Source organism: Cimex lectularius, unplaced genomic scaffold, assembly GCF_000648675.2.
Source record: "Cimex lectularius strain Harlan isolate CLEC.00 unplaced genomic scaffold, Clec_2.1 scaffold36, whole genome shotgun sequence".
NCBI lineage: Eukaryota > Metazoa > Arthropoda > Insecta > Hemiptera > Cimicidae > Cimex > Cimex lectularius.
The window spans coordinates 1,847,939-1,860,077 of NW_019392648.1; the positions used below are offsets into that span (position 1 = coordinate 1,847,939).

At 36.6% G+C, this 12,139-nt stretch overlaps 1 protein-coding gene across 3 annotated transcripts in view; it reads left to right on the forward strand.

The window, feature by feature from the left end:
• The window catches only part of LOC106668510, a 34,965-nt gene that overhangs the window by 13,303 nt on the left and 9,523 nt on the right, over nucleotides 1-12,139 (forward strand). Inside the window, exons 1-2 of one of the 3 annotated variants that reach the window (XM_024230505.1) lie at nucleotides 1,890-1,986; nucleotides 4,618-4,826. In XM_024230505.1, the coding sequence (XP_024086273.1) occupies nucleotides 4,730-4,826 (97 nt within the window). In that variant the 5' untranslated portion in view covers nucleotides 1,890-1,986; nucleotides 4,618-4,729. Of the gene's footprint in view, nucleotides 1-1,889; nucleotides 1,987-3,905; nucleotides 4,146-4,617; nucleotides 4,827-12,139 lie in introns of those variants that run through there. The other 2 variants (XM_014397349.2, XM_014397348.2) reach the window with 2 other exon arrangements.

Genomic DNA, 12,139 nt, shown 5'->3' on the forward strand with positions numbered 1-12,139 from the left:
TCTGGTGGTATCACCACTTAGATTATGATTGAGCAAAGTCTTAATGCAGTTTCTTTTTTTAATTTTTGAAAGGTTTTACCCCGAGGAGTCGGTTTCCTCTGAAGAGGTGTTAGTCTGAAGGAGCAAGGTCAGGACTTTTACCCAGCGACTTTCACCTTGCTGCAAGTTCTCTTCATCTTATTACTTTCACTTACATAATTAACAATTTACTCTCAACACACACTAGTGAACACAACAATATCAGCATTATTTACAATAAAATTCATTATACAGAGTCGGAACAGGGTACCCAGATCCTCGCTGCCGTGCTCAAGAACAATTCTTATATCGGGTGGCATTCCTACGTGCTCTCTATAAGGAGCCAAGGAATTGCACCCATCAATTAGGAGGACATCGACCGTCCCCTGCCTAGCGGACACATATGCGGGCTTTGACCTAAAATTAAGTATCCGTGTGTCAACGTCGAATAGCCATAATCGAATGAGGATGACCCTTCTTCTACTGCGTTAACCTTTTCGTTACACTTCAGACCTATAATCAACTTTGTTATTTTTTCACTTATCACCTTTTTGGTACCTTTTAGGCCAAAGCCCGCATATTTGTCCGGCATGTTGCTCGATGTGCCCCACCTAATTGAAGTTTAACTTTTTTCTGTCTTGGTTGTGTCTGGCTGTTCAAGACTAATGGTGACTTCGTTCTTTCATTTTTGAACTTTTTGTCTACGTACATTAAACTGTTAGACAAGTGGGAAACTGTCCTTCATTCCACTCATCCCAAAAATCAAAAAAGTTCGAAATCCTAAAGGTCATATTTTAAGAAAAGCGAGTAGTCAAACATCCGTAAATGTTTGGGGAAACCCAGCCGAAAATGAGCACAGTCAATCATTGTTGCTAACAAGTCATGACAAACATTCTGTTTTCTTTGTTGGTTCTTTGATATTTTTTATTACTTTTATTTCAAGTTTTAAAAATCGTTTAAGATCAAACTTTTAAATTAAACAGGATTTAGCCGGACAACTTATGATTTTGTTTTATTAGTTCGTTCTATTATTGCTGAACGATGACACTCTATGTTATGAATGTTAAGAATAATGATACACAACAAAGTTGAAGGGCGAACTTTTGCCTTGAAAATACTTAATTCCTATTCGTCTTGTATAGAGAAATTAGTAAGCTGGAAAACACTCGAATCCTTATTTATTTTTACTCTTTATAACCCAATGACTACAGAGACAAACATGAACCTATTGTTTTTGCATAATCGCTTTAAAACAAAGCCAAGGTTGATTTGAAATGTGATCAACTCCAGGGACTCTTTTGGATCGCAACAGCAACAGTCTTAACCGAGTTGCTTCAGACGGATAGCCCACTTTTCCATGATTAACTGTGGAAAGTTGATTGTTGTCTCTAGTACAATTGGGACGCAAAGAGGAAACTGAAATTGCTTTTGGTATTTTAACTAAAACCACTGTGCGAAATTGTGTAACCTCCTTTGGTACATCAGACAACATTATTCCATGAAGATTTATTACACTATAACCAACACTTTCATATTAATGAATTACAGTCCAAGTTCAGTCATAAAGTAGGTGAACTTCCTTTTTGTCAAGTTATCTAAACAAATAATACAAATAGAATTGCCCTTCCGTTTCTTTTTTGATAACATTTAAAAGTCGTTAACCTTCCTCTCAAAATTACATGAAGTTTGTTAATGAAATGACTGCTGACAATCACATCAACTCGAACTGTTTGTTTCTAAGTGAAAATAAACACCGGACGGGAAGGATACGATAGGTCTGAATATTTCTTAGACAGTAATCTTCAATAAACTGGATTAGTTGTTTCCGATAATCCTAGTCTGTCTAATCATACTGGTTTGATATGTGAGAGGTGCATTTCGTGATCATGAGTCATTCGCCACGGTTGGAAAGCACCGAATGCTTTCATTGATGTAAATGCCAGTTCAAATGCTAACATTTAAAGAAAGGTAAATTCAACCTGCTTATAACTCTGGCCAACTGGTTAGTATATAAACGACACACAAAATCAGCAAGAAGTAGGATCTGATGCAGACGCCTCTTTTCACTGGTGATCGTCTCGAATCACTCTGGAACTGAAAAACGTGTTTCTGCACCTCTCATCTCAAGTCTAACAGGGAAATAAGCAGAGTGAGGGAAAGCACATAGCCTCAATTTAAGTGCACATAGGAAGTGCACCCAACCTGCTTATAACCCTGTCCAATAACTCAATATTGGTGTATGAGCGACATACAAAATCAGCGAAAAAATACGAAGTAGGATCTCGTACCGACGCCCCCTTTCACTGTTGTTCGTCTCAAATCACTCTGGAACTGCAAGACGCGTTCCTGCATCTCTCAATCTTCAGTGGTCTGACAGGGAAATAAGCAGGCTGAGGGAAAGTACATACTCTTTCAGTTTACGTTAATTTCGCTTGTGTCATATACTTCTATTGTAACCGAAAGTGCACCCAACCTACTTATAACCCTGTCCAACTGAATATTGGTGTATGAGCGACGACAAAATCAGCGAGAAAAGACGAAGTAGGATGATCTGAGAATCAAACTTTCTTGTCATTTCTTAGACCTAACTCAATATTTCACAAAAATAAATCAATCTGCTTGGTTTATCTGAAGTAGTTTCAAAAGTGATTTTATTTTGAAAATAATGTTCTGTAAAATACATCAGTCATTAATTTCTTTCCTTATTTTTAACTTAAACTGTAACGTGCTGATCGTCCCAAATCACCCTGGAACTGAAAGACATGTTTCTCCATTTCGTAATCTCCAGTGGTCGGACAGGGAAATAAGCAGGGAGAGGCAAAGCAAGGACTCCTCCCATTTCCGTCAATTTCGCTTGTGTCATATGCTACTATTGTACACGAAAGTCCATACAGCATGTTGACAGCCCTGACCAACTGAAGATGGCCTAGTCTCGTCTAATAGGATATTCGCTCTTCGTTAACCTGAGATGATCAAGCTAAACGTTACAATTTTATGTAATGTACATCTGTTCATTCTTTTCTTTAGTTTTGTATAGAAATTCAATTTGTTAGCTTGTTGATTTCTTGTTGTTCTCATGTGATCTGCATTTCTCAATATTTAGTGGTTGGCCAGGATATAAGCAGGGTGAGGCAAATCAACAACTCCTTCATACATGTAAGTCTGTTCGTGGCCGATATTATTTTGGTCTGCCTATCCTCGTTGGTTTGATCTGTTAGACGTACTTGGGCACTGTAATTTCCGTTAAATAAACTCGACCAGATAGAATCACGCAAAACAAGCACTAAAGCTGTTAAGATAATTGTTTGTTAAACTCTTGTCAACAGGAAGATGAAATAAGTTAGATTTGCAGTTAAGATTTTTATAAATAATTCAATTACTGAAGGTGACCAGGGTTCTCAAATCCAACACTGAAGATGCCGAAATATCGAACGCGTCTAGGTGACCAAACGAGGATAGGCAGAACAAAATATTCTGTTACTACCAAATTCATTACACATTCATGTTTTGGTATTTTTTCATGTTGGTTCATTACACAACATAACACAGGGGAAATAACAGTAAAAAACAACTTCAAGTAGAAGAAGAAGAACGTAATAAATAAAAATAACGTTCTTTCTAGAACAAGTTTAAGCCCTATTTCCCCAGTTCTGTCGGTCTACTTCTCATGCCGTAATGATAATGATTCTTATGGCCGATTTGTATCGTTATGCAAGAAGTGTTTCTAAGTATGACAACCTTGACAAAAGGATAATCTGTGGGATTAAAAGCCGAGATAACAATACAGGGGGACGCTTTTAAATCCTGCCAAGTCCGTTGGTCCTTCGGCGTTATTTACAATTCCAACGCTCGGATCAATTTATTCCAGAAGATACTTATAAATTAATTCACTTCTTCCCGATATTACGAATCCATTTGACAATAGGTCGCTTTGGCGTAATAATAATAATAATGGAAAAATACCGTAGAGTATAAGCACAATGGCAGTAATTTGGTATTTACTCGGAAGATAGAGCATAACAAATGCGATTCTTCATGTCCGATCGCTTGAACTTTTCTTCTGGAAATAAAAAGACCATGTAGCGTTCTAGTTCAGTAAAAACGGGTTTTAAGTGCCATTTAATAAGGTAATCTGTTTTCTCATTTTATAACGGTTGACCATATACGTTGAACATCTATGCCCTTAAATGTCAATCATTCCATGTCTTAATAGTTCCCCGTAATTAGCATACTCATATTCTGTTAATTGACAAAATTTCACTTATATTCTTTATGTGGTGTCTAGTGACCGTTAGTCACTTTGAGCCCTGAAGATGATCTCAATAAAGGTCGAAACGTTGCACGATAAAGGAAATGTTTTTCTAAAACCTACGTCACACCAGACCGCATCTCACGATCTACGAATAATAATGTTCTTTATCTTTTTTTATTTTACATTGTCTTATATTTTGTCATATTTCAAGATCGTCTTATTTGCCACACTCAAACGTCTAAGGAAGGACATCAAATCCATTGTTAAATAATGTTCCCACCGCTATGAAAGCCCAATCATTTTAAGCAGTTGTGATTGCGAGAAATTATACTGCTTTGTTTTTTCAGGTCCGGTTGTGGAGGAGGTGGTGTGCGAAAAGGACTCCTTCCGAATATGTGTACTTATTAAATATAAAATTAAATAAATAAAATACCACAGTTCAGCCCACACCAGAGAAAAATGTTCTTGATGGAAAGCTTTTTTACAAGGATATCCGAAGATTTCCGACAAAGGGAGCTGCTTCCTTTGAAGCTTCTCTTTTTCGTCCATTCATCGAGTAAGTATATATATTTTTTCTAATTAATTTATTATATTTAAAAACGTCCGACCCGTTAGTCGCCGACGACCCTAGTATTAAATTATTTTAATATGTAGGGTGACCCATGAATATATGCCAATCTTTCAGATGTTAATTCTACATGTCAAATGGGACTAAAAAGTCCCAATTATCCATAGTCGATTGTATTCCAGATGTTTCACTTTTTTGTGTAACTTCGATCTTTCATAACTTTTTCCTATTAAAACACCCGTATCTCATAAAATTTTAATCCTACTGTAAATTTGATTGTATCAATAGAAAAAGCATTGAAATACTATAAACTTCATTTTTTAATGTAACTTTAAACAATCAAAGTACAAAATTACAACATAACTTTTACGAGTTTCCAAAGTTCTTTTATAAAATTTAAGTAAGATTGTCATGGCCCTGTAAATACTGACAGAAACGACACCTACAGAAAAGTTGCTCATATTAAATTTAAACACATCTACTTAATTTCTCAAAAATCAGTTAGCACTAGTGTAAAATTAACGTTTAATTCCTAGGAAAAAATGATTCTAAGGTTACGAATTGTTTTAAAAAATTAGTTATTAAGTAACGAACTTAACTTCCTTAAAAATAATGAATCTAACACAAAGTAAAAAACATTGACTTTTTGGTAATTGAACATAAGTATTCAGAAATAGTGCGATGCGGTCTGGTCAGATGCAAGTTTCAGAAAAACATTTTCTTTATCGTGCCAACGTTTCGATATTTATTGAGATCATCTTCAGGGCCTGGGAATGTGGAAAAAAGTGAATTTATCCACATCCTACATGTTTTTGTTCAATTTAAACAATGTTTGTAAATCCCAGGCCCTGAAGATGATCTCAATAAAGATCGAAACGTTAGCACGATAAAGAAAATGTTTTTCTGAAACATACATCTCACCAGACCGCAGCTCACGATTTCTGAATAATAATCGACAAACAGTCACTAATCACCACACATTAAACATAAGATAAAATTAATTATTCTTTTTATACGAGGTCTTGTTGAGACGAAAAAGTTAGTGTCATAAGCGGGATTCGAACTGAATTCGATCTATTCGAAAAATGGCACAAAGGAGGAAAATTAGAAAGGTTTTAGAAAGGTCCGATTGGATCGAAGTCACGATAGCTCAAATTTTTAGAGCAGCGACGTATTAAGCCGCAGGTCGTGGGTTCGAATCCCGCTCGTGACACTAACTTATTCATTTCGACCAAGTCCTTACTTAAAAAGGATAATTAATTGAAAGAAGTAATTTTGTCAATTGGACTAGTAAACATAATGGATTTAATAAGATAAAACCTTTTAAATAAATTAAATGTTCACCTTGAAGATTGCAAGCCTGATATCGTTTCTAACGAATGTCGATGTTGAAAATTTTTTCATGGCCTATTTTGCACCAAAAATTCTTTTTGTTTACTTTTCATTACTGTCGTTATGATTAATCAAAGTTTCCACATCTTAATGATGACGCTTTTCAATACGATCCAATAGTCAGAAATGGATGACAGGCCTACTTTTGGATCTGACAATTATTTCAAACAATTGAATCCAATGGTCGGAAATGGAAGACAAGCCACCTTTTGGATCTGACCAAAATTTCAGACGATTGAATCCAATAGTGGGAAATGGATGACCGGCCCGTTTTTGGAACAATCACTTCAGACGATCAGATCTAATTAAAAATGGCAGAAGTTCGACTGCTGGATCTGACACTTGTTTCAGACAATTGAATCTGACACACAGAAATGGATGACAGGCCACCTTATCCACAATTTTAAAAATAGGGTTAAGACAATTAATTAAGGTTTTTAGTTGAGATGAAAAAAAGTTAATGGCACGAGAGGGATTCGAATCCACGACCTTCGGCTAGATACGCCGCTGCTCTACCACCTGAGCTATCGTGACCTCGATCCACTCGGACATCAACTGGAGTGGATCCGACTGGATCGAGGTCACGATAGCTCAGGTGGTAGAGCAGCGGCGTACCTAGCCGAAGGTCGTGGGTTCGAATCCCTCTCGTGCCATTAACTTTTTTTCATCTCAACTAAAAACCTTAATTAATTGTCATATATTAATTGGTCAAGCGGACCACGAAAGTAGTGAATTAATAGGATTAAGTATGATTCTGCGAGTGGATTAGCTCGTTATAAACGAAACTCGATTATAACCACCATGAAACGTCAAAAATTCAGAAAAAGTTTAATATCGATCTGTGTGGACAAAAAGTAGATATACTCGGAAACCAAGAGATACTTTACGTACAACTTGTGCAAACTGGGAAACACAAAGTCAATACAATTCCTATACATCATAATCATTAGAAGACCTCCCTAAAATAGTTTACATTTTAAAATCAGGACTATTATTTTATCAGGACTACCATTACCAGGATGAACGAACAACAAGCCAGGTTCCTCCAGGATGCATTTAAAAAAAATAAATCACCTTGTTTTTCTTGAACTACATAGTTTGATCTCATTAAATGGGTTTAAAGTACATCTTTAGGGGAATCGGGCCGCAATGGTTAGGCGTTGACACGGCGCTCATCTCTGTAAAGTAAAGGTCCTGTGTTCGAATACAGCGGCCCTGCATTCGAATCCGACTTACTAATTACGAATTGGCTTTTTTTCAAAAACACCAGCAGCTCGACGGTTCGTATAACCTCGTAGTTGAAATACCTCGAAAAAAAGTTCATCTTTTGATTTCCTTAGTTATTGACTCACAGGTTTACTTGTTAGTCCGACCTACAAACTATCATCTCAAACAATTTTGTATTTCCTCTTTATAATCAATATATTACAGTATCTGTGGGAGAAATTATACCGCATTATGTCATTCTGGAGAAGAATATTTCGGGCGGGTTGGCGACCCGAAATTGTTGGCCTGCGGTTACACTAAACACCGTTGAACCATGATATCCTTTGTGAAATTCCAAACTAGTTTACCTCAGCCCTTTATCAGTTAGTCAGAGTAGTGAAACAGCCATTTATCTGCTCTTAAACAAGTTAGATAATCGGCGTTATTCATTCCCTATTGATTTGAAGATTTCCTTTGTAAAAGAAACACTGTGAAATTTAAATTTCGAAATTACTGATCGCACTTGTAATTGTCTGTGGTTTTTTTAATGAGTAACGTTTTTATTAACACTTAAAGCTGTAGCTGTTACTTTTATCCTGATCGTTTAAAACTTCTGATAAGTCAAAAATAGAAAGATGCAATCAATCACGGTTTTAATTGATTCACACCAAATTTCCAAGATCTTTTTGGATTTTCATTCAAGAAGATGAAGAAACCATCAAAAGTAAAAATACTTTTTTCAATTGAACGAAAAGTGATTTTTTGATCGAAAGAGAAACATTGAAAAAAATCAGGCAAATGTGACGGTTGTCCTTAATTTTTACATCATAACCAAAGTATTATGTAGAGTGAGAAGAGGAAAACCACAAGGTTTTATTCAATCGATCAGCTTTTCAGGTCGTATTGTATTTATTAGTTGACAAGTGATGTAATTGCCTGTTTTGTTCACGCTGAGCAGTAAAGTGTCCAACAAAGATTCTTTCCTCTCACCCTGCTTATAACCCTGACCAACAACTGAAAATAGCGAAATGCAGAAACGCTTCTGAGGTATTCGTAATGGTTTGTGGCAACCGAGCAAAACTAATAAATTGTAAATCCTGTCTTTAAGCCACAAGATTCGCATAAACACAAAGTCGGTTCTTTTGTCTCACCCTGCTTATAACCCTTACAACTACTCAAGGCGAACTGCAGAAATCTTCTTCCAAGGGAAAGACCTAGATAGACTGAGGCAATCAAGTAAAACTAATAATTTTAACAGCTGTCTAATCAAAAATATCGATATTTCTGTCTGTATGTTACTTGACTTATTGTTAGACCAAATTCGCATACAGCAAATTCCGTTTTTGCTCTCACCCTGCTAATAACCCTGACTAAATTGAAACTGGCGAAATGCAGGAAATCATCCGTAATGATTTGTAGCAGCCAAGCTTAATTAGTACTGCAAATCTTTGAGGAAACATTTCTGCCCAGACCCAGAAAATATACGTACAAATTGTATCTTGCCTCACCCTGCTTTTTTCCCATACTAACTATTCTGGATGGAGTAATGCAGAAACGTTTCCGACTGACACAGGGTGGCGTGGGATAATAGAAAATCTGTCATTGGGCAAAAATATTTGCCAGGTTGCTATCAGACAAGATTCGCGTAAATACAATAATGGATCCTTTGTCTCACCCTGCTTATAACCCTTACAACGGGGACCGCGGCAGCCTAGTGGTTAGCATGAGAGACTCTCACGCCGCGGTCGTGGGTTCGATTCCCACCGTCGCCTCTGGCCCTTTTTTCCCGATAACCCCCAATTGGAACACACAAGAATTCGTACTATGGCTAATATGCAAGATCAAAAAAAAAAAAAAAACCCCTTACAACTAATCAAGATGGCGTAATGCAAAATCGCTTCGAATACATTCAGGACTGTCTTGGACAATTGAGCTGAACTACTAATCGTAAATTTTGAATTTTAACGAAAGCTTGTATTTAAGTTTGTGTGTTGCCTCACACAGGCAGAATTTGTATAAATGCAAAATATATTCTTTCGCCTTACCCTACTTATATAACCCTGATCAAACATTGTAGATTAAAAAAATGTAGAAACGCTCCTGAAATATCCACAATGGTTTATGGCAACCAACGTAAACTAATAATTGTAAATCCAGTATTTGTTCAAAAGAGCAGATATTAGAAGATCCGCTGATATTTGTCACAGGAGAAATTTTCATAAATGGAAATAAGTTCCTTGCGTCACCCTGCTTATACCCCAGACCAGGGTTGTACATTGGAAAACCTCTCTTTGGGCAAATATTTTTTGCCAGGTTGTTATTTGATCCAGACAAGATTTGCAAAACTAGGAAGAATGTTCTTTGTCTCACCCTTCTTATAACTCTTACAACGAATGAAGATAACGAAATGTAGAAACACTTCGGAAAGCTCCAGGTGGTCTAGGACGATCAAGCTACTTATTGCAAAATTGTTTTTTTCCACCACCCTGCTTATATTCCTGACCATCTACTGTAGAAGGCGAAATGCAGAAGCGCTTCTGAAATATCACACAATGGTTTGTGTCAACCTACCTAAATAATTATAAATCCTATCTTGGCGCAAGAGCAGATATTTCTGACCGTGTGATATTTGTCGCAGGAGGAATTAATTCTCATACTCGTTTCAAGCACTTGATGAAGTAATAAAACATTGTTCGCCCTAAAAAACTAACTTTTCGCTAGCCTACTTTCATATTTCATTATTGCGAAGAGTCAAGAAAAGAAATTTCTCACCGTGGGTCGAGAAATTACCCTGCGTGTTTACACATACGCCATTTACAATTAAAGAATATTCTCTGCTATTGAATATGGAACTGTTCGTACGAGCGGAGAAGAAATTCCGATCGTGTTTTAACCCTGCTCATATCCCCTTGGCAATACAAATGTTTACAATTATCCCGAATTAATTCACACATTCATCCTCGACAATTGAAAGTTGATATTTAACTTTCTTCTGCCACTGCAGAACGTAATCAGTTGTAAGGAAACGAGATTTTTTTTTAGCAGTAGTATTTAGTAGGTAGTATTTCTGATGACACTCCTATTGAAAATTGCCACCATACAATGCAAAGAAATAGTTGATTTGCAGCTTTTAGACTAAATTTTTTCGATTATATTTTCATTTATCAAATCCTACCTCACTCTGAGCTGTTGTGGAAGCAAAAGAACATCCTACCGGGAAACCTATTACCTAAACCTAAAACTCTATCTTAAAGGTCTTTACTTCCAAGTGTCCAGAACTTCATTGTCCATCCTATTGTAGAAGATGTCCCACAGGGCAGCGTGCTCGCTCCTTTCCTTTACTCAATTTATACCTCCGGCCTACCTACGCAACCTCACCCTCACCTTTGCCGATGATCTTTCATACGCAATACTTTCTCCTGATAAAGATCCTGTCACAGCTTCCCGTAATCTCCAAAGTCACTTACATATCCTAGAATGCTGGCTCCGACAGTGAAGAATCAAAATCAACAAAACCAAATAAACAAATATAATATTCACTCTAAACAAGAAGACCACCAGTTTACCTCAACAACGTTCCCATCCCGTGTACGATACCTTGGATGTTACCTGGAAACGACTGGCGTGGAACCCCATACACGACTTCAGCGCTGTAAAATACGAATTTTCATGCTAAAACGACTACTCGACAGACGATCCATGGTTCTAACTATCATTTGGACATATGGACTTGAACTTCACGGGACTGCAGAGTGTTCCGACCTCAAACGATTCCAATCCCTTCAATCTAAATTCCTCACACCAATAGTCAATGTTTCCAATCATACCATTCATACCGACCTAAATGTACCTCTTGTCACTCAACTAGCCCAATCTCGCTACAAAACTTTCCATTCCAAACTACCCCATCATTCGAACCCTTGCGACAAAAACCGATTATCCACCAAATTATCAAATAATCCTAACAGAAGACTTAAGCGTCGGTGACCCCTCGACAACCTCACCTCTTGGATCATATTGAGACCATGGACATATGGATATACTAACTGCTACCATCACTGGATTAAGCGTCCTCGCTATTTTTTATATTGTTTACATGCAAATAGTAAATGTTTTACTTGATCCGTCGAAGTATGCATTTGTAAAAAAATAAAATAAAATAAATAATAATAAAAAATCCTACCTGGGCTTACTTGACTGACCGTAATAAATACGAAACAACTCACATTTTATTTATTTTTATCGCAATTTTTTAATTGAGCAGAAATTAGTATTAATTCTAAAGTTTGTAAAATTAGTTAATCTTTTTCTCCGTTCATCTGTACACTTAGTATTTTCATTAAATATTAATAATTATACACAATAAATTTGCCATTATTTGGCAAGCAAAATAGGGGATTTAACCTTGGCTATTTGCCATTGAACAGGAAATTAGCATTATGCCGGGAAGCTTTGCAAGGAACTTAAATGGGAAAAGTGAAAATCCTGTGTAAAGCGGCTTTGGATTAGAGTTTGAAAAATTAAACTTAGTGAATACCCCGTAAATATGTAATCTACTTTCCCCTCACCCGACTTTTAACCCTGACTAACTACTTTAGATGATGAAATGCATAAACTTTTCTGACCCAGGGTGATCTGGGACAATAGAAAAAACCCTCATTTAGCAAAGAGGTAATATTTCTCTCGGGTTGTTCTTGGATCCA